The following is a 20,803-nucleotide window of genomic DNA, read 5'->3' as shown; positions in this document are numbered from 1 at the left end:
AAAGGAGGGACAGAAATTCACAGAACTACTTGGTGGGGCTCATGAGTCAGATGTAACATCATGTCCAACGTTCCACAACGTCTTCCATGTCTTTCTTAAATATCTTTGTGTATACATCCCACATCATCAGAACTTCCTCAATGTATTTAGTGACAAATAGATCTTACTTCATTTGAGGGGTTAAATCCCATCTAGCTTGAATTAATGATAAATGGTCCAGATTGTGAAGGCAGGGACCTGCTTAACGTAAATAACAATGTGAAGGTCAATATCACTATAAAGTGCTTTTGATGTCCATACCAGAGTTTGGAGCAGGATAACGAAACTGCTAGTCGAATGTACGTAGTACAGATACTTACAAATCGACATCAGTACACGAACCAAGTACCCTAATTGTACTGCATTATTTACCACCACCGGTTCTCCCTATACTGTGCAAGCGCACGGCATGCTTGACCGCACTGACCTTATCCACCACTTACATTGTTTCTCTGTGCATGTTTCCTATTTTCTGCTAATTAATTTCCTCGACAAGAGGTCAAAAGGGACAAGCGATAAGCTTTTGCCATGTATGGCCGTATCTTTTGTTGCCATCAGAATGTGGCCTCTATTAGATTTGTGTCTCCAAGGCAGGAAATAGGCCTTCATTTTTGCTTTTGTGGATAAAAGGGGATGGAATGAAGGTGGTAGAAGGGTTTACGAACATGGTGTTTACAAATTGCAGGAGATCCTCATTGGTGGTGTGTATGGGCGAGGTGGCAGGAAGTCTATGGCCTATGGCCATTAGTACATCAAGTGTTCCTAAGTTGCTATTACGTCCTCAAGCCAATGAGTTGCCAAGAATAGCAATGTTATCTCGAATCGCAAACAACACATGGAGTACATATGATTATAACTGTAGTGAAAACAAGTAGTTACTTGAGTGCTATTTTGGAAACATTGGCATGGATTTTACATCTGGATTTTAAATCAACATACTTGATGAAAGCACAAAAAGTGTTTTGGTAATTCAAATATTTTTTTTATAAATGTCATTTTTCCCATGTATTTTGGTTGTTCAAAGTAATTATATATTTTATTGTTGTTATTAAACTTTAAATGTGTATTCTATTTATTATATACGGTCTCGTCTAGTCTATTATCGTATTGCATCGTATCATATCGTGTTCTGTGGTTACCATAAAAGATTTTCCTTACTGGTAAAATCCACTGAGCTTGAGTTTTGCTGACACAGCAACCGGCAAAAGGCACCACAATGAGAGAGATGAGTTCCTGAAAATTGGATCAATCGGATGGAACAAGCGGTCACAATGGAGAAGGATGTTAAAGAACGAGCCTGCTTTGGCCCAATCACATTAGGCTGCCAATTAAGACTGGCTGCGCATCGACTTCGATCGGCTTAACACATTTGGCTAAAGTTGAAGCTGCTTTGACCTTTGTGAAGCCAAACGGCGACATCAAGAAAATGATTGACCAATCAGAAGGCTTCAAAGTTTCTATATGGATATGCATTCTGTTTTTATTTTTCATGACCAATTTAGAAATATCTTGAAAATTCTTCTACCTGTGTACAATCACGACTTTGTATTATACGTCTTCAGTGAATTTTACGACAAAGCTGAGGTGCATCAATTAAAGAATAAATGTGCAGGAGTGGAGATTGTAAGCCTTATCATGGTAGGAAAAGGTCAGTCTGATGAAAGCCCACACAGAAGTGCAGCGGACTGAAAAAAAGGAGGCACAGCACAGTCATCCGTTACGAAAGGCCCAGTCAGCAACAGAACAAAACATCATGGCAAGTTCCTGTTGCCGGGAATGAGGTGACTGGACCTTTTATTAAGTATATAAAAACAACCTAAAATGGCAGTCAGGTGAGTGTAGAAGAAATACTTTATTATGATCGTGTGACTATGTCTTCATAGATATTTGCAACTCACGTTCAACAGGACATCATAGGATATTTTTATTATCATTATTATACACACTATTTTTGTAAACATAGTCCAGGAAAGTCCATATTCCATAGTCCAGGATTACGCTGAAGAATAGTTTTGATTTTTTTTTTAAATATTAGCTACACATCAAACACACATGATATGACATTTAGGACATTTGAAATACTTTACATTCACATTTTGTTATAAACCATTTTGATTAATACAAGATTAGATATAACAAAAGAATATATCTTTATATTTTATGTATTCCACATATAATTGGATTTTTATACAGATATTTTTTTTTACTCTGTGGCTTCAGTTTTTTTCATAAAGTCAGCTTTAAAAAAATAAATCAAAATAATAAAACAAGCAGATTAAATTTCATCATGGCACTTATATGGCAGTTCAAAGAAGAAATTGAAGATGCGTGTGACGATCCAGCATACTAATAACAGGGTCTTCAAACTACGGATCGGGGGTCCAAAATGGGCATTTTTTGGGTGGGATTTGGATACTTTTTCAAAGTTATTTTATTAATCACACAGTTTTTGATTCATGGTGACTAATGACGATGAACAGTACAGTAGTGTTACGGTTATACTTGATCTGACAATTTATGCGCATTTCGGCACGGTCGCCTATGTTTGGTGGTTAACCCTGCTTGACGGAAAATTAAAAAGCCCAACGTACATTCGCCTCTCTCTTGTACAGCCTCAAAGGCGTGGAACAACACACAAAAGCATTACAAGTACAAAGATGGGTTGGAGCCTCAATGAAAAATCAATAATTATGTTACAAGAATCAAGTCAGTATTGCAAGAATAAATTTTTTTTGCTAATCACGAAGTTTTTGGGGCGTAAAAGGGCTAACTAGAATGAAATGTTATATATATTTTTTTATTTATGAGAATATTATTCCATTTCTGGAGAATAAAATTTAATTTTGTTTAGAATAAAATGTCCCGGGAAAGGGAAAAAAAATGGGAAATCAAAATTCATAATTTGGGAATAATCAAGAAATGTTTTTCTTCATGTCCTTCATCTTGCAATCTTACAACTATTTATCATAGACAATTTGTATTCTTGTAGCATAAATATATATATTTATTTTCAGAGAGGCCTTAAGACTCCTTCGTTGAAAAGATTTTGAAACAGTTACCACCATTTATTCATTAATTCTGCTAAGTTTTCACCTTTTCTCTTTTTTACTCTTTGGAGTTCCACATATATATATATATATATGTATACATGTATATCAAACCGCTCCCAAAAAGCACAAACAATAGTCTCCTACTCGATTAAGGCACAGATAAGCCCCCCCACCACAAAAAAAAAGCAAATATGGTAACTTAAATAAGAACAACTAACATTCATGAGGCCGAAAAAGGCAACAAAAAGCGTGTCGTCTGTCAACTTTTGGTTTTGATTCAGTGTCTTGCAGGAGATAACAGTCAAGATTCCTGAAGTTGATTCGAATGATACTAAACATTGTCTACAAGTACGTGTTTAATGACGTGAAACAACTTTTGGACTACTTTCATATTAAGTGCTTGACAAAAAAAAAAAAAAACCTAGCTGAGTAACAGGAGTGATACAACTGGGTTTAAAAAAAAGGCCCCTCTTGTCTTGCGATGGCGAGAATCCACAAATGATTCTCAGGGTATTCATCAAATGGCCAACCAGTGCCTGAGCTGGGAAACGGAAAAAAAAAGAAAAAGTTGGGGATGTTTGCGGGAGAATTACAAACAATGGCAGATATTTCCAGACAAAAAAACGACTTACTTTAAACTGCCGTATGTTTCCCTCTGCTACCAAGTGATGTTCGTGTTCGGGAGTGATGCAATAGGCTATTTTCTGCAAAACAATCACAATGTATACAGTGAAACCTTTTGGAACGAAAGTGGCTGCTCAAGCTGTCAGCATCACAGAAACATTTATTTTTGATACGTGTCACTAAAATTTCATTTACCTCTAATATTAAAAGGAAGAAAATACAGTATGCTAAATTACAATTATATTCTCCATCATTTCTTATGTAGAAATTGTATTTGAAATCCAATAAAAGTGAGGTCTAAACAGACTTCTGAAGATTATTTTACTGGCTCAAAAGGAATGCAATCAATCCTTCTAGTGCAACATTTGTGCTGGGATCTTCAAACATTCTCATTATCGCGAATGGTGGATGCATTTAAAAGCTGATTGGTGGGTTGATAGGGAGAGGAAATGACACCTCAGAGAAGCAGAGAAGCAACGTTTTCAGTGCAGAATGACAACAGGAAGTGCCAGTGAGGATGCCGGCCGCATTTACGGCAGTGTGACGCTGACACAGAACGGATGAAGACAACTTTCCGGTACTTTGATGATTGCCATCGTCAATTTTTGAAGGCTTCAATCCGAATGCGAACTAAAATTATTTTGGACGTATTTTTCAACGGGGAACATCCCCAGCAGCTTCAAAGCGTAGGCGCAAGAGCAATTAAGCTTGCTTCCGTTATGTAACATCTTTTGTAAACGGGTTTTATCACTATCTAAACATCACACTAATTGCCCCCATATGTGTTTATGACTATTTACCTTGATGAAATGAGTTTCACTGACCTCTCTGAAGGTTCCTGGCACACTGCAAAACTTGTACACGGCGTAGATGGGTACACACAGCATGGAGGACATGGCCACGCCCCATCCCAACACGTTGGACCAATGGGGGAAGACATAATCGTCATACTTGAGGCCGGATGAGGTCACCGTGCTGGCTATGACTACAAACTGCAGAGGGAAGGACGAGAATTTGCCAAGTGTTGTCACCAGTGGAAATATGACTACATTTTTCAGATCCTGCCATCCTGAGCTTTGATAACACCCTAAATCGAATTAAATTCCATATCGGCTGCCATATTGACTGCCATATGGCTGTTAATCATGGACCGGGAGCTCATTCCTGGCGTTAGTTGACAATCACAAGTGCATATTTCAAGAGAAAAGGCAATCGTGTCCACTTGTTGCGAAGAGCTTTTCTCTTCTACCGCGTTTTTCCAGTAGTTTGGACCTTTGAAGGTCGAGGGGGATAAATGAGTTATGAACGCACTGGAGCTGCACTGTGTCTGCCTGAGGCAAGTTGGCTCGGGGACAGAGGTGGGGGCTGTAATACTGTTGTGTGTTTACCTGGGCATTGTCAAGGTGTTAAGTGCATTAGACTGAAGGCTAGCCAGAGCTGTCCTGGTGTGTACATTAGTGTCGGCTGCGGTTTGCTTCCAATGACGTTCTTCATATACAACAACGTGAATTGGAAAAGCATTGAATCACTGAAGAATGTACCAAACCATCTACCCAAGGTCTTCAAAGGGATAGCGGTACATAGTAATACGCAGACCTTCGCCGTACGTTAGCTAAAGTAAACGCGCACTACAGCGTTAGCTTAAATGCCGTCGGAGCTAAATAGCCTTTGGTCTAAATAAATGGAGTATGTTCCCAATTCTCGGGGGGATTTGTTTGAACCCTTTTTCTTCGTCTCTCCAAAGAAGAGTTAGGGGAAGGGGGAAGATAGATTTTTAGGGTTAAGAGGAAGGAATTGGATAGGGCCATAGTGACAGCCATCTGTCAACCTGCTTCTGATTGGGACAATTACTACTTTCTTGAGTGAGTTTTGGCAGGTTATGTTTGGGACGCCTGAAAAACAGTTTTCAGTTAAAGTAGTGGCTTATAGTCCGGAAATTGCGGTACATTCAATATTTATAATAACAGGAATGTTATTTCTTTGGATTCACAATAGAGTGCTGAGTTTTGATTCAGACTTTAATGGAAACATTTTGATTCATCTTCATAGCAATTCTTGCTATCTATTTTGGATATATAACTTGCTCATGGCTGGCTTTGCATGAACTTTTCTTTGTTGGAAAAGACATTCTTCTAAAACTGCCCCGGAGGGAATAAATACTGAGGAGATACAATATCCGGTGATATTCTTTTGATATGACGAACAACACAACACAAAGAAAAACTAAACACCAGATTGGTTTATTTTGGTGTGGGGTTGTGACTTTTGGAGTCCAATCGGTGCCAGGAGAAGTTTTCGTGAAGTACAAAAAACGATGGGTGGTAGTTGGGGGGGACAAAGAAAACTAAATATTGAAGTTATCATCGCATTCATTTCTGGACAAAGTGTTGTTTTACTGAAGGAGGCAACGTGATGTGAGCTTCACTTTTGAATGTGCTACAATGCTTTCATTATTGTCTATAAATCATTCGACAACAAGAGAAGAATTTACACGTCGTCTTCTTGAGAGTCAAGTGACTCTCTGGGCACCAACAAATGAAACAGTAGTTAAATAGTTCTCATAATTCCTACAGTCATCCACTTTCTACAGCACTTGTCCTCACTAGGCTGGAGCTATATTTTGGTTGATTCCACGTATCTTGAAAAGTATTCATTTCAGTGTTTTGCCCTGTTTCCGCCCTAAAATGTAAAACTTTGAGGCTAGCTAACACAGGAAAGTTCAGTTTCTCTCCTCGCTGCTCATTACAATATGGCTTCAATATTACAGTAATGATAAGAATCGCAGTGAGCCATCTCAACTGTAGCTATAAAATAAATTAAATTTTAAAATTTTGGGTTAGGTTTCAAAATGATAAATGACCAGATCTCACTGAAATTGAACGAGTTCTCTTACCAACAGAAAAGCAGGGCTGACAAACTTCCAGCACAGTCTCCAGTAAAGTCCCGGCTTGAAGCCCATCATCCGCTCAATATCTTCGCTGAAGCGGTCCACGCCTGAAAGAAGATGATACTTTATTTTCCTAGCCAACTTCTGTGCTCCCAGCAGGCAACCCTCAAAGCCACCCCAGATGTGATCTAAGATGACGTGATGGAATCGGCACATGCTTGCTAATAATCAAGCCCTTATAAAATATTCTTTGTTATGATTTTACTTGGCTTTACCGCCCATCTCCTACTTCTAGATTTGAACATCTCACCTTGTAATCATCATTGCCATGAAAAATATGATAATCTATAACCTGTGGAACTCTATTTGAAAATAATATTTTTGGATATTGTCTAAGTCAAACTAAGCAACTGAGATATTTTGGTTTCACAACAGTATACACCCTGTTATGACTGGAGATGTGTCATGTGGCTGTGTGTTCGGAATTAACTTTCTTTGGAAAGCCCTCCCTATGTGTCCATTATTAAAACTCGTTCAAGGTCCAATTTTTATCCTTTGGTTTTCGACTGACTTTACTGATATTAACACTTAATACATAATTTGTGGTTTAATTGACTGTTTTCACTGTCTTTTATGTTGTCCCATTATTATATGTAAAGTGCTATGTTACAGCTCCAGCTGTTGTTGAATGTGCACCATAAATAAAATTGTATTATATTGTATTTTGCTATACAGAACGAAATGTCAGGAAAAGCTTCCAAGAACATGAGAGATTTATTTTGTTTAGTTAATTAGATGTTTTTTTCTGACAATTGTGTGCTGAGTCACTTTTAACACAAGTTGGAACATGATTGGTTAATTTGGAACACAGCCAAATCATCTTTTATAATTTACGTACACTTATGCAATCACGTCTCAGTTGTTTTGCTTATATTTGACTTCTTGAATTTTTTCCCCACAAATGAGTCGTCGTAATTTTCATATCATAAAACTCTGACATTTGAATGGGTGTGTGTTGACTTCATAGCCACTGGGTACGGTTTATTATTTCACACTTTATGTCTGGTATTTTGACTTGCATTCTTTCATCTACTTGGAGGATCGAAGAACTGAAAATAAATAAATAACTGAAATAACTGAAATCTACTGTTACATCTGCATCAAAATCGACAATTTCCAAACCCAATTAAAGAACATAGATTTGTAATCAGGCAATGGAAAATGGCAATTTCCTTTCTAATTTCCATTAAGGACCCCCATTAAATCTTTTGTTGTGTATTGCCGGGCCACACCTGAAGGGTCACGCAAAGGTGAACAACTCAATATAAAAAAGCTGATTATAGCTAATTAAAAGCAAGAGTAGCAAATTTAAAACAGCTGATTGGATTAGATCGTGATCTAATTATAGAATCAACACAAATTGACGAGTAATATTTCTGACATCATTCACAGCAGTTCTTGACAACACGCATCAAATCATCGCAATCAAGTCTATTCATTTACAGGTAAACACAATTTGTGCAGCTCTTGAACGTCACCTTTCATTAAAAGGATAAAACACTTTGTTGTTGTTTCCATCGGCACTCGCGGTCGGAATTTCCGCCCGTTTTAATTAACAAGACAGATGACGCGGTGAGGTCGTTCTTAAAGCGGGGCGATAATACAATTCCATACCGTAAAACCACGACACGCCGATGGCCTCGATCAGCACAGCGAAGAGAATGGATGTCCCGGCGGCGTACTTATCCAAAAGAGTCAGCACGTAGATTCCCCCCTAAAGGGATAAAGAATATATATTCAGTCTTTTTCTTTAAAGATCAAATTATTCACAAGCGAGTCCTCAGTGGTGCTTGTCAGAAGTCGTTTTAGTGAGTGGGGACTTTGACTTGTGCTGTATCTTACTTTCCAAATCTCATGTGAATGAAGAAGCAGGAGGAATATATTAGCTTACTTTTCTAATCATTTGACTGATTTATTTAACAGAAGCCAAACAATTAATTTTGTTACCATTGGAAGGGTTACAGAAGTTGGTGTGGGGGGGGGGGAATGGGAAAGCTGATCTTGCATCCTGAATGCCTTTTTCATTAAACACTAACCGGTTCATCAGAGTTCTTCTTTTGATCGCTCCCTTGAAGGAGCTCCTTTGACGTTTCTAGTTCTCAAGAGATATGACGAGTTTTTTTTCAAGTTGCCATGACAAGTTTGTTTTTCCGTGTTTTGATACGTGGCTGAAGCCAGCAAATTTTCATGGATAATCAATAACAAATGGGTGAATGTTGATATATTAATCTTAATTTAAGAAAAAAAAAGCATTTTGGCTGCTCTCAGAATATTAACAGGCATTGATACTATTCATTTTCGGGTTTCCATCTAGGTTTCAATATGGGGTTAGAGCTTCAAGTCTGGGCAGAATTTTTAAAAATTATTATTATTATTATTATTATACATTTTATTATCCCTTTAGGAATCTCAAAGTGCTAAAAGAAATTTCAAAATCAAAGATGAGGTATGGTTTCATATTCGGGTTCTGAATTGAAACATTGTTAGGTTCCACTGAAAGCAACAGCAACAATAAATTTTGTTATCAAAGCAGGATGAGCATTTGTTTATTTAGGTGATGATGAACCTTGTCATACTCACGTTAGTGACGCAAACCAGCGCAAACAGGAAAGTGCAAAAGACCGTGGCAAAGGTGAACAGCTTCCTGTGCCTTTTGAGGATCTTGTGGTCATCTGTCAGGCCCGTGATGACGGCCTCCATGCCACCCATCTGATGAATAAAACACGCAGCACTTTATACTTTGACCTGAACTTAATGCAGGCGAAGGGTAGGGACAAAAAAACAGATCCTGGGTCAGTTTTTATTTGGGTTGCCGATTGTCCAGAGCAAAGAAAAAAATGAAGAAAACAATGAACAATTTACTTTAGTTTTTTTAGCATTAAATCTAATATGAGTTGCATGCATGCTTTTATTATTATATAGCTAACTAGCTAAACTATGCATGCTTTTATTATTACATTAGCTAAACTAGCTAAAACTGAATCAACAGTGTACCTAAAAAAATTTCTTGACTGTCAAAAGACATTAAAAGTGAATTTCACACCATTCTTTCAAATATTAAAGATTATTTGACAGACTAATTAATTATTATGCCCATCCCAAATGCTTCTTGACATTTTGAGATCAAAAAACAAACAAGACATTCCACCAACTTTGACATTTAAATGAAGTGCTGGAATGATGCATGAATTATCAAAAGTGTTTCCACAGCTGCTTTGGGTTAGTTTTATCAGTCATTTCGTAGTAAACAAGATTTGCTTCCTTCCAGATAGCCTCTAATACACATAACTGAGATACAGATTTACAGGGCTGCAACAATTATTCTTATAACTGGTTAATTTGTTCACATCACATCCATTTTGAGTTCTTGGTCGGGACTCACCGAACTGTCGATGCCAAGAGTCAGCAGCATGATGAAGAACACAATAGCCCAAAATGTTGAGCCTGGGAGGGTAGAAATGGCCTCTGGGTAGATGATGAACACCAATCCTGCACCTGTTTGTGCACAAGCAAACATGTTAAAACACGATGCATAGACTAAGGCGCATCCCCTCTGATAATACAGCTTGATGCATTTATTCACCCTCGGTCGCCACGTCTTCTATTTTCACCCCGTGTTTGTACGCCATGTAGCCCAACACCGAGAAAATAGCAAACCCTGAGAAGAAACTGGTGACGCAGTTGACAGTGCTGGTCAACAGAGCATCCCTGGAGAGACAAAACATCCATAAATATTATTGTAAATAAAGTCCAAACAATGTCAATCTATTTTAACCTTTCTACTTTGAAAGTGTCTTTCATTCCAATGGTTAGGTGTCTCTAATCAAGCGTTCCATCCGTTTATTTTGGAAAAGTAAAATTATATCTTCATAAACAATTTTGACCCGCAGCTGGGAACACAGATTGGTTCCAAGAGCAATGTTGGCTGCAATGCCGACACACCCATCAAACGGAGGTTTAAAAATGTAAAAAATGTCAATTTATCAAAAAGAGGTCTCCCCTGAAATCCCCCCTTACACTATGTGCAAGGCAAAATAAAAAACATGCAAAGGAGGGGGGGGGGGGCAGTCGCTCATTTGCATAAAACAAGCTCAAAACCATGATTTCAACCAGAGTGTTAAAAAATGAAGTGTTTAATAATTTGTCTATTTTGAAATTGTGATTTAGGGTGAGAGGCCGGTCGCCTGTCAATCGCAGCACGCATTTGACAAACAACTATTGGCACGTCTATTCACACCTTTGGGTAATTTAAGAGTCATCAAGCCAATCTAAAATTAATTTTTTGGCATGTGGGAGGAAGTACAGGGAGAACATAAAAACATCTGACAGGCTGACCTGAGACCAGATTCAAACCCAGAACCTCACGCCTGTGAGGCAGTTGTGCTTCCCGCTATTGTGCTTACCTGTAACAGTTATTGTCAAATTTGTTGTAGCTAGCAAAGGCAATGAGCACCCCGAATCCTGCGCCGAGGGAGTAAAATATCTGCGTGGCTGCATCGATCCACACCTAGTGGAAAATAAAAACAACAGCTTTTTATTGGCTCGCCAATTTAAATAAATAACACATTCCATCAAAAAATAAAAACACGGACAATAAGCCTCAAAAATATTTCTATTATTTCTGGTGAAAAGAAAATCTATTTGAAATTTGAACCAATGAAAACATATTTGGGTGACAAAACAAAAAGTATTTTTCTGCTTACAAAGATTCATGTGGTAATGAATATCACTGTCCCACAAGTCAATTCAATTTTTCCAAGAAAATTCTTTTTTTTCTCTAGTCAGCCCAGCGAGCGAGAGATTTTATCTGCAGTATTTAATTGGAAATTTCGCTTTTATTATCCCCGAGGTCTTGATTCGGGACCAAACAACTTTGATTAAGTCAGAAGGAAAGGGTCTCTACAGACTGTACTCAACAAATAGATTACAGAAGAAAATACGATCAAATCTTGTGTGCAAAAAAAAAAAACAATTATGCAATAAATTCTCTGTAGAGACTTTTTAATGGTTTCTAAATTTGTGTCTTAGACCACCTGTAAATATTGCGCCATGATAAATGAAGATATACTTTTTGTTTGTTTGCATAGCTTAGCTGTGTCTCTGGACTACCAGCTCGCCGATCAAGGGTAAAATCAAACCAAAAGTAAATCTTTTATCTGCCTAATTTGGATAATGTGTCTTTGAATGAGCTGTCTGAATGTCTGGCCCCACTGTTAAGTAACTTTGGGTTTGCCGGTAGTTATACAGTATATGCTGGCTAGCCTGATGTTTGTCACTATTGGTCAAAATATTTGTCATTAAGGTTGAGAACATGTCAAATCTGGCCCTTTTTAAAACTGTCCCACCACGTATTTATGTTATCAAGACTGCTGAGATAATTGTTGCATTAAGTTTTTTTCCAAATGCATTTAGTATTTTCAAATTCCTTTTCAATACATATATTAAATAATTGTTTTATTAATTAGATTTCTATTCATTTTATAAAATCTTAAAAATAAAATAAACATCTTAATCCAATTTCCTGTGCCACCAATAAAGATTTCAGATTCGTCTTTTTTTGCTGACCTCCAGATTGTTGAGCCTCTTAAAGTCGATGTGCAGGTAGGCCCGAATGCCATCCATGGAGCCCGGTAAGGTTACTCCTCGAATGAGAAGCACAAACAGGACCACATAGGGCATGGTTGCCGTGATGTACACCACCTGAAGAAAACCAGGACATATTTTAAAATTGAACTGTGCAGTAGTACGGTAAGATTAAATGAAGTGGGCTCGAATACCTTCCCTGAGGACTTGACGCCTTTCCATAGGCTGAAGTAGAGGATGAAAACCACCACCACCAGGCACAATGACAACTCCCAGCGAGGGAGGCCCAGATCCTCGATGCCTCTGCTCTCGTGGAGATGCAGCACGCCGCGTCTGGATTTTCAATTTTGAATGAGATGTTTCACAAGACGCCTTAAGTGGCAACAAATTGCCTCAGACACAATCCAAATCATTGTAAAATTCTTTCCAGAAGGAAGCTATCAAAACCATCTCCGGCTTCTTTCCCTTAAGTGGAAACTCCAGATTTCCTTCTTGGAAAGATTGAAACCATGCACATATGGAGAGATATAGATTTAGTCAACTATATGTGGATGATATACTGTCTGTCAAGATACATTATGTTGTTGAATACGTAACAAGTATTTAACTACCACACAATATGCCTCTTAACTCATGATAAATATGAAATACTATGAAACATATGGTCTTGATTGTACAATGGCAGATACTTCGAATATATTTCAGGTATAATCTGTTTTATCCACGAGATACATTTCTTGGCCAATTATAAGATTTTTAGCTGGAAATATAGCCGATTACACAGTGGGAAAAATGGGGAGATGGAATTAGCTCCATTTTTTTAATATACTAATATATAAGACACCAACTGTTGTAGAAGTATTTAAACGAAAGGTGTTTTTGACTGCAATGTACTGAATGTATCATTATTCAATGCCGTTTGCGCCAGGAGTCATATCTCTTACGATAACATATATCTTCTAACGCTACTCGTACATCAGAAGATGTTCAGACTTAGAAAAAGACTCTGAAATCAATCAATAAAGAGCTTGACCGCAGTTGACACGATCGCTCTCTGTTGACATCTTTGCGTGTTTTCAAGAGGAGGGAGTCAAACTGTAGTGGAAATCTCTTCCCTTCTTTATCTCTGAAGGACAAATACCTCAAAGTATATTAAGGATTTGATAACTCCCCCAAAATAGTCTTATCATGACGGGATAACACCGGTTTCTAACCCCGACAGACAGAAACGCTCAAGAGGAAGACATAACAGAAGCACGGGCGCCAAAGACGGTCCGTCGAGATGTACAGCACCGAGGCCCCGACTGTTTTTGACCTCAATATATTTTCTTCTGTTTGTTTCCCGTCCTCTAGATTTAATTGAGTCAGCATGTGATGCGGTCCTGATAACCGGCGAAACCCAACACAACAACCAAGCACAAACAAGCAGAACAACATCCAGGCAGACTGTGAGTCCACTTTTATGTGGCCTTATCAGAGAGCTGATTATATATTCAAAGGGTTTTTTTGTGTTTGGGGGGGGAGGAGGACTTCTGGGAGCCAGATAGCCACTGGAGGACACAGACTCATTTGGAATGATAAATGCGCAGCCTACGCTCTGACCTGGACGCAGTGTGTCGGTGTTGCAATGCCCCAAGGCCTCCTTGTCCAGCCGATAGCGTTGATAGCGTGCGGCTTGTAAACGCTCGCTGGTAACATCAATTCAAGTCCCTTTGGCCCAGTTACTCTAAGCACATTTTCTCTTATCATCACACAGTGATCCGGTTCTGCTGCTGCGCTCGCTTCTCAATGATGCCATTGAATCGGTTGTATGCTGCCTTGTCTTTTGCGGTGATTACAAAACAACGGAACAAGAACGGAGTCTTCAAACGAAACGTTGGAGGGAGTTAAGCGAAAACAGAATGAGATGTTCTATCTAATTTGACCGAGATTAATCAATCTGATGATGGCTTTGTTGTTGCCATAAGGTTTTTTTTGGGGGGAAAATAACAACTCCTGTCTTTCATAATCAGATCAACCTCATTTGGATGAGGGTTAACCATCTGGGTTTCATTATCAACCCAAGACAAGTGAAAACGATGACCTCTTCGGAAGGTTATTCATAAAGTATCTCAGTGATATTAATATCGAGTCATTTCAGGCCAAGGCTGAAACGAATGACTAGAGAAAAAAAATGCTCGAGGCAAACAGAAGGAAGGAAGTTGTATTACAAAATGTCTTGATAAAATTGATGATAGCAACGCATCCAGGCTCTAAAGTAGCAAAGCAGTCCCGAAATATGATGCACCCCTCTGCCATACATCACAGTTGGCGCTGTGCTTTGCTTCGCCACACTTAGATTTTGTTTTTTCCTTTCCAAATGACACAACTTTGTTTTCATTCATCCACAGAATATTTTTCCGCTAGCGCTATGGAAAATACCAACGCTTGGTTGCAAATTTCAGATATTCATTGTGTCCTCTGATGACACCTATTCTTGTTTAATGTTTGACTTATTATTATCCACAGAGATGTTCTGATGTGCCAAGCTTTTTTGTAAGTCTAGCTGACTCTGTCTTGTTATTTTTTTACTTTGTTGGGCAATCTGTGCTGCGCTATTTACAGGACGACAACTTATGGGGCAAGTTACGGTGCTGAACCTTTTATCTTAAGTTTACATTAAACTTTTTCTCCTCACAATTTTTAATTTTCCTTTCATTACGACTTTTTTTGCCAATAATTTTTTTGCCATTGCATCCCGAGTATCACGATATCTAAAGTTATGTAAGTCAGAGTCGGAGTTTGACAAGAGAACACAAATCACCTTGAGATGACACTTATTCAATTGACAGCACCATAAAATGGTGACCTCATGAAAGAAGACTGAATTGCTCCCTGCAAACGCTTGTCCAAGAACAAGCTTGTTCCAAAGAATGATTTCAGTTTCCTCAAATAGCACAACATTAAAAAGTCACTCACTCGTAGTATTCTGCTGCCGGGGTGATCTTATACTTGGCATACGAGGTACCGTTGCCCAAGACCGAGCTGTTGATGGCCTTGGGGTCGGTGCAGTTGGGGCTGTTCCAAGGGTTGTCGCATTTGAGCCACGGCAGCTCACGGGTCATGGAGGAGAACAGGTAGTAGAGTGACCAGGCGATGATTACGTTGTAGTAGAAGCCCACGTAAAGGGCGATGATGATCACGGTGTAGCCTACGCCTGTGGGGCAAGGCAAGTTTGTTGGATTGGTCCAAGTGTAGTTAGTTCCTTGACTTTATTTTTAGGACAAGCAAAAGTCTGGCACGAGGCACGGTCTAATCTGTGCAGGGGCAGGCTAGATTTTGTTTTGGTATTTACACAGACACACGCATCTTAGTCCGGTTTGCGTAATCGTGACATAGCCAAACTGCCAATAGAAGCTGCTTGTCTCATTTTTTGTAAAATTGTTGAAAAGATGATGTGAAGTTGGCTATAGAGATCACAGCTCTTGGGGTACTCTATAATTTATACGGTTCACATCATCAAGCATGTTTGGTGTTATTCACACCACATTGTTTCCTGAAATATGGTATAAATATGAAACATGTTTTTTAAAAAAAGTCTAAATGTTGTGTGACAGAATTAAATAAAAAATAAAACAGGACTGCAAATAGATCCAAACAAGACTCAGAGTAATTGAAGCGTTAGGCAACTTTGTGTTAAGTTCCACACCCCGTGTGTATTTAGGATGAGGCCGTACCTGCAGATGCTCCTCATCTAAACATAGTGACTTTCCTGACGTCTGCTACTAGACATGAAGGCAAAAACACGGTGGGCTGGTTGTCACGGTTCTGATAATAACAGGAACTGAAAATAAGCAGCAGTCCCGGTCAATCCGCTGTCTGGCGTTAAGCTCAAAACACATGGCTGGAAAAGAACACTGGTCTCGGTCGCGGCATTTACATGTTTTTGCCATTTGTCACAAAGGAACCTTTTAAAAATGGGGGAGTCGTATTTTGTTATACTCCGTCAACAAGGAGCCTGCTACTTGTAAAAATAAATAAAACCTGACAAACATAAATGTATCGCTTTACAATTTTTTTTTCCCATGTTGAGCAGAAGCTTTTGCCTTTGTCATGAGTTAAAAAAAAAAATGGTACAGTCCTGTTTTCTTCATGAACCAGGAAGTAACCTGATTGACAAAATGATGGCCAAAAAATGCTTTGTAAAAGTTTGACATGAGTTAATTATTCCAAATTTTATTTTTTGCATCACAATGGAACCTTATATTTTTATCAAAGTGAAAAATATGGTACAGCCCAGTTTGGTGGAGGTCTCTGTGTTCTCATGAGGGCAAATCTAGTTTACTCTCATTTTCTTTCTAAACTTTTGTATCATTATTATTGTCCATCTCTTTGAAAAACAAAAGTCAAAGTAAATAACAGGATGATTATGAGTGAGCATAGTGTGTGGTGCAAATTCCAGTTCACCTTTAAAGATGGGGCAGATCTTCCACACGGTGGCCGCCCCCTCCCTTGTGTACTGGCCCAAAGCCAGTTCCATGTAGAACAATGGCATCCCCGCGATGACCAAGAAAAGAATGTAGGGGATCAAAAAAGCTCCTGAAAAAAGAAAAACAGAAATAATTGCATTGGGGGGGGGAAAAAGACAATCAAGTGAGCATAGCACCCTGTGGATGTGTGACATAACGATGTGGAAATGTCACAGTGATTTGGTGGACAATAGAATTAAGGAAATAACGGAACAAGGCCATTCGTGATAATTAGAGGCAACAGGTTGATGATAGAATGAGCTGGATGTGCTTGTATGTTGGAGAGGTGACCATCTTGACATTCTGGGAACGTCAACATGCGTGCGTGCAAGCAGGAAAGGCATAACGCGGCACAACGAGGAAATGATCTCCAGTAATTGGATTTTCCCTCACGTTGCAAACCACACATTATGTAGAGTAATAAATAGCTTTTTGCCGCGGGCTAATATGATTGACAGTCCGGTGGCGGAGCTGAGTACTCTTGGGGGCCACACACACATCATGCTGCCCCCACCCTACCCGATGCAAAGTTGTCAATGTTGAGTCAAGGTAGAAAGACAAGCACGACGTGTCATTAATGATGAACTTTTAATGGCTCACCCAGCAGCTTTAAGGCTCACTTTTTAACACGGCAATGACTACCTGCAATTAAATCAATAGCTGTCTGTCATTCTAGCTACTGTAGGTCCCATTGGTACACGCATTCGAGTCAATATCGATCCGTCGTTCTGTCTGTCTGCTTGTCTGTCCTTCCAATTGTTCATAAACTCCGTTTGTCCAGCTATCTTGACCCGTTCATCCATTCTTCTGGCTATCTGTCTGCAATATTTCTACCTGTCTACCCATCCGTCCATCTGTCTGTCCAATTGTCATCTATCTATCTATCTATCTATCTATCTATCTATCTATCTATCTATCTATCTATCTATCTATCTATCTATCTATCTATCTATCTATCTATCTATCTATCTATCTATCTATCTATCTATCTATCATCCAACCAAATTTTTTGCCTTCCTGTTTGCCTTTAAAGACTAAAAGTCGCTCTTTGTCCGTTCATCTTTCCTCCATCTATAGGTCTACTTGTCTGTCTGTCAATCCAAATTATTCGAATTTTTTTAAACAGTCTAAGTTGTTTTTTGTCTAGAAGAAAAAAATACACCATCACGTAACTGCGCCAAACCACCATGTACGGCAACTTTTATTTTTATAGGCAAAGTTTTTGCTTTTAGTAAAAGAGATTGTGATACAAGAAAACAGTGAAGCTGTAAAGCCGTCAATCTCGCTCGCGCAGCACGGAGAAACAAATCCTCTTCAGAATTTGAAGCCAACAAAAACAAAGCTTGGTGTTCAACAGGAGGCACATGTCGCTGGTTAAAGATATTTTAAGACATAATGGCCTGAATAAAACACGCGCTCAATCCTTCAAGGTGCTTCTCTCTTTCCACTGTTTGTTGAGTGAACTGTTTTTATAAGGCAAGCATAAACTTACAGCATGTACGTTATCATGAGGTGTATATTGCTTGTACGGATTCCTCTTTCCGTCTCACTGCTCATCAATGCCTGAAATGTGAAAATCAACAAGCTGATTGTGAATATTCAGCACCCACATGAGTACATGAGGGTTTGTGTCATGGCTATCACGGAAACATGGCGGGACAACAAGTCTGGTGAGGTGGGACCCCCTCAGCTTCTCTTCCTACATTCACTTAGAAGACCCGTGGGGGCGGGGTCTGTTTGCTCATTCGGAACAAGTGGTGTCTACAGTGGGAGTGGAGGTGACTGAAATGCTGTGCGCCTCCCTTCAGCCTGCCCAAAGAGTTCCCTCGGATATCGTTCACTACTAAGCACTCAACACTTTTGCAAAAACAGACTGGCGAGAAAGACTAAAAGCATTGTATGGAATGATACACACAACCCGGCATGTTATTTGAAACTCTTGTCGACCCCCCTGACCAAGAACAGATCCAAATTCTCTTTTGTACCGCAAGCCATGAAAGGACGATTTTTGTTTCCTACGTTATATCTATTATTGTTATCCATGGATTTTCAATTTGAGTGTTTTACAGGGGAAAAAAAAGAAAATTGTTAAGCACATTATTATTGTATTAAGAAAAATTACAGTTATGCATCACTAAACGGAATCATTAGTTTTAAATCACTGAAATTGAGTCAAAGTACATTTGGCAAATCGTACTGAAGCACATACTTGATAAAGATGATAAATTATTTCCACTTACATTCCTGAACATCATTATTAGTTTTAACACACAAACCGAAAGAGTGCGTATTAACGTCAAACAGCCACCCACGTCTCTATTTGTAATTCACTGTGCATGCAAACTCATCATTTGGAAATTAATTTCTGCACCAGATCAGCCCATGGTGCACTATTTATCAATTGCATGCAAGGAAAGAGTATGTACTCACCCCCTCCGTTTTTGTAGCACAGGTAAGGGAATCTCCAAACATTCGCCAAGTCGACCGCGAAGCCAATGACCGAGAGCAGAAAGTCAATTTTCTTGCCCCACAACTCTCGCTCCTCCCCGGTGTTGGACCCTGGCAGCCCCGGGGATTGACTGGGCGCTGGAGCGATTGACGAGCTGGTGTACTGCACGCCGTTCTGGTCCTTGACCAACAAGAGCTCGACCTCCTTTTTTTCCACGTTGCATTGTTTGAGCGGGGCGACCGACGAGAGCTTGTTCTCGGGCACAACCTGGATGTTCATCTTTGGAGGGGTGCGCTCTCACGGTCCACTCGGCGCGGTGTGCGAGCGGGCGGGTGCTCTCCACGGGGAAAAAAGCCGGCGACACCTTCGCGTACATGGGCTGCGAAGGGCAAAGGAGGTGGGGTAAGGTTAAGTCACCGTGCGTAAAAGTTGCGCCATTACGCACGGAGAAAAATACACTTTGCGAGTCTTGTCATTTATAGCTTCTCCTACATACTTTCACAAGACACAAATGAATCAATATTCAATAAAGAACATCTTAATTGCACAAAAACAAGCTACTCAATTCATAAAATCACCCAGAAAAATGTCTCGTAAAGTTTTTGGGGTAAGCCAATAAAAGGTTCGGTCGGCGGAAAAGCACGTACGTACTTGGTAACTTAAGTACAAGTCTCCATGACCCGGTGTCGGTCTGCTCTGGATGCGTCTGAAGGGAGCTGGCCCATCCTGAAGAAACTTTTAAGACTCGCCTTCATCCAACCAGAGACGCTAATAAAAAAAAAAAGGCTGTTTTTTTTTTTTTAACCGGGTTTCCCATCCACGTGATGGACCATAATTGGCCACTTTGTCTGCACTTTCAACTGGATGCGCTTTTTCTTGTGTTTATTTATTTTGTTGTTGTGCATGAAGAGCTCAAGTTCTCATGAATGCATCATGTGCATTCTGTCAACTCTCTACATTTATTTAGTATAATAAAAGGCCAATGGAAACGAGTCTTTCCCGCTGCACCATCACCCCCTGTCACGTGCACCCAACCTAGAAAGTCAAAAACAATTATTTTAAATCATGCGAATATTAATTGGATTCTGAACATTTCTATTTACCTTGGCCAGTCCAGGTTTCCACTCCTTGGATTCCAATCATGCCCCCCAGTGTTGACAGGGGGGGGGGGGGGGGGGGGGGGCAAATGTCGGCATAGCCCCCCCCCACCACACACACATCGCCTCCCTCGCGCAACCCCAAGGACCCTCATTACTGCCCCCTATAGTGTAGGCTTTTCATGCCATTAATACAGTATATAATTTAATCAAAAAGTAAATCAATTTATTTAGGCACGAATAGTGATCTAAAGATAACGCAACAAAAAGAAAAACGGTTGGTCATTTATTTTATAGAGTGCTTGCTTGAGAAACCAAAAGCAGGGAGGCAGGAATGCAGATTGTACTGAACCAAGATATTTATTTACAAAAAAAAAAAAAGAAAACTACTGAGAAAAGCTTCTTTAGAAAAAAAAAAAAAAAAATCGTGGGTAATTTTGTGGGTAATCAAATGGTGTAACCCAATCATGGTGCACTAGCTGAAATTCTAATGATTTGGACAGTTT

The 20,803-nt window shown here is 39.4% G+C and overlaps 1 protein-coding gene across 2 annotated transcripts; it reads right to left on the bottom strand.

Annotated features, from left to right (window-relative positions):
- Positions 1 to 1,872: 1,872 nt before the first annotated feature.
- Positions 1,873 to 19,990, bottom strand: slc6a2 (solute carrier family 6 member 2). Of its 2 annotated transcripts, none has more exons than XM_037247842.1 (15): positions 19,852 to 19,990; positions 19,182 to 19,579; positions 16,690 to 16,821; positions 15,202 to 15,439; positions 12,438 to 12,576; positions 12,226 to 12,360; positions 11,064 to 11,167; positions 10,244 to 10,368; positions 10,043 to 10,155; positions 9,241 to 9,369; positions 8,275 to 8,374; positions 6,607 to 6,707; positions 4,538 to 4,705; positions 3,722 to 3,793; positions 1,873 to 3,630 (listed from the first exon to the last, which is right to left on the bottom strand). In XM_037247842.1, the coding sequence occupies exons 2-15, from the start codon at positions 19,477 to 19,479 to the stop codon at positions 3,607 to 3,609; spliced, it is 1,878 nt and encodes a 625-aa protein (XP_037103737.1). In that variant the 5' UTR covers positions 19,480 to 19,579; positions 19,852 to 19,990; the 3' UTR covers positions 1,873 to 3,606. The 2 variants fall into 2 exon arrangements, with proteins under 2 accessions (XP_037103737.1, XP_037103738.1); XM_037247843.1 differs by having other exon boundaries at positions 19,844 to 19,956.
- Positions 19,991 to 20,803: the final 813 nt, after the last annotated feature.

The sequence above is a fragment of the Syngnathus acus genome, chromosome 3 (assembly GCF_901709675.1).
Source record: "Syngnathus acus chromosome 3, fSynAcu1.2, whole genome shotgun sequence".
In the NCBI taxonomy this organism is placed as follows: Eukaryota; Metazoa; Chordata; class Actinopteri; order Syngnathiformes; family Syngnathidae; genus Syngnathus; species Syngnathus acus.
Note: the sequence above shows the minus strand (reverse complement) of the source record. Positions and strands in the feature narration are given on the sequence as shown.

Excerpts from the sequence above, each read along its gene's own strand:
- slc6a2 (XM_037247842.1), bottom strand. The coding sequence starts at position 19,479 with ATGAACATCCAGGTTGTGCCCGAGAACAAGCTCTCGTCGGTCGCCCCG. Across the intron at positions 9,370-10,042 it reads CTCTTGGCATCGACAGTTCG|ATGGGTGGCATGGAGGCCGT; the intron begins GTGAGTCCCGAC and ends TTTATTCATCAG. Across the intron at positions 8,375-9,240 it reads CGCTGGTTTGCGTCACTAAC|GGGGGAATCTACGTGCTGAC; the intron begins GTGAGTATGACA and ends TTATCCCTTTAG.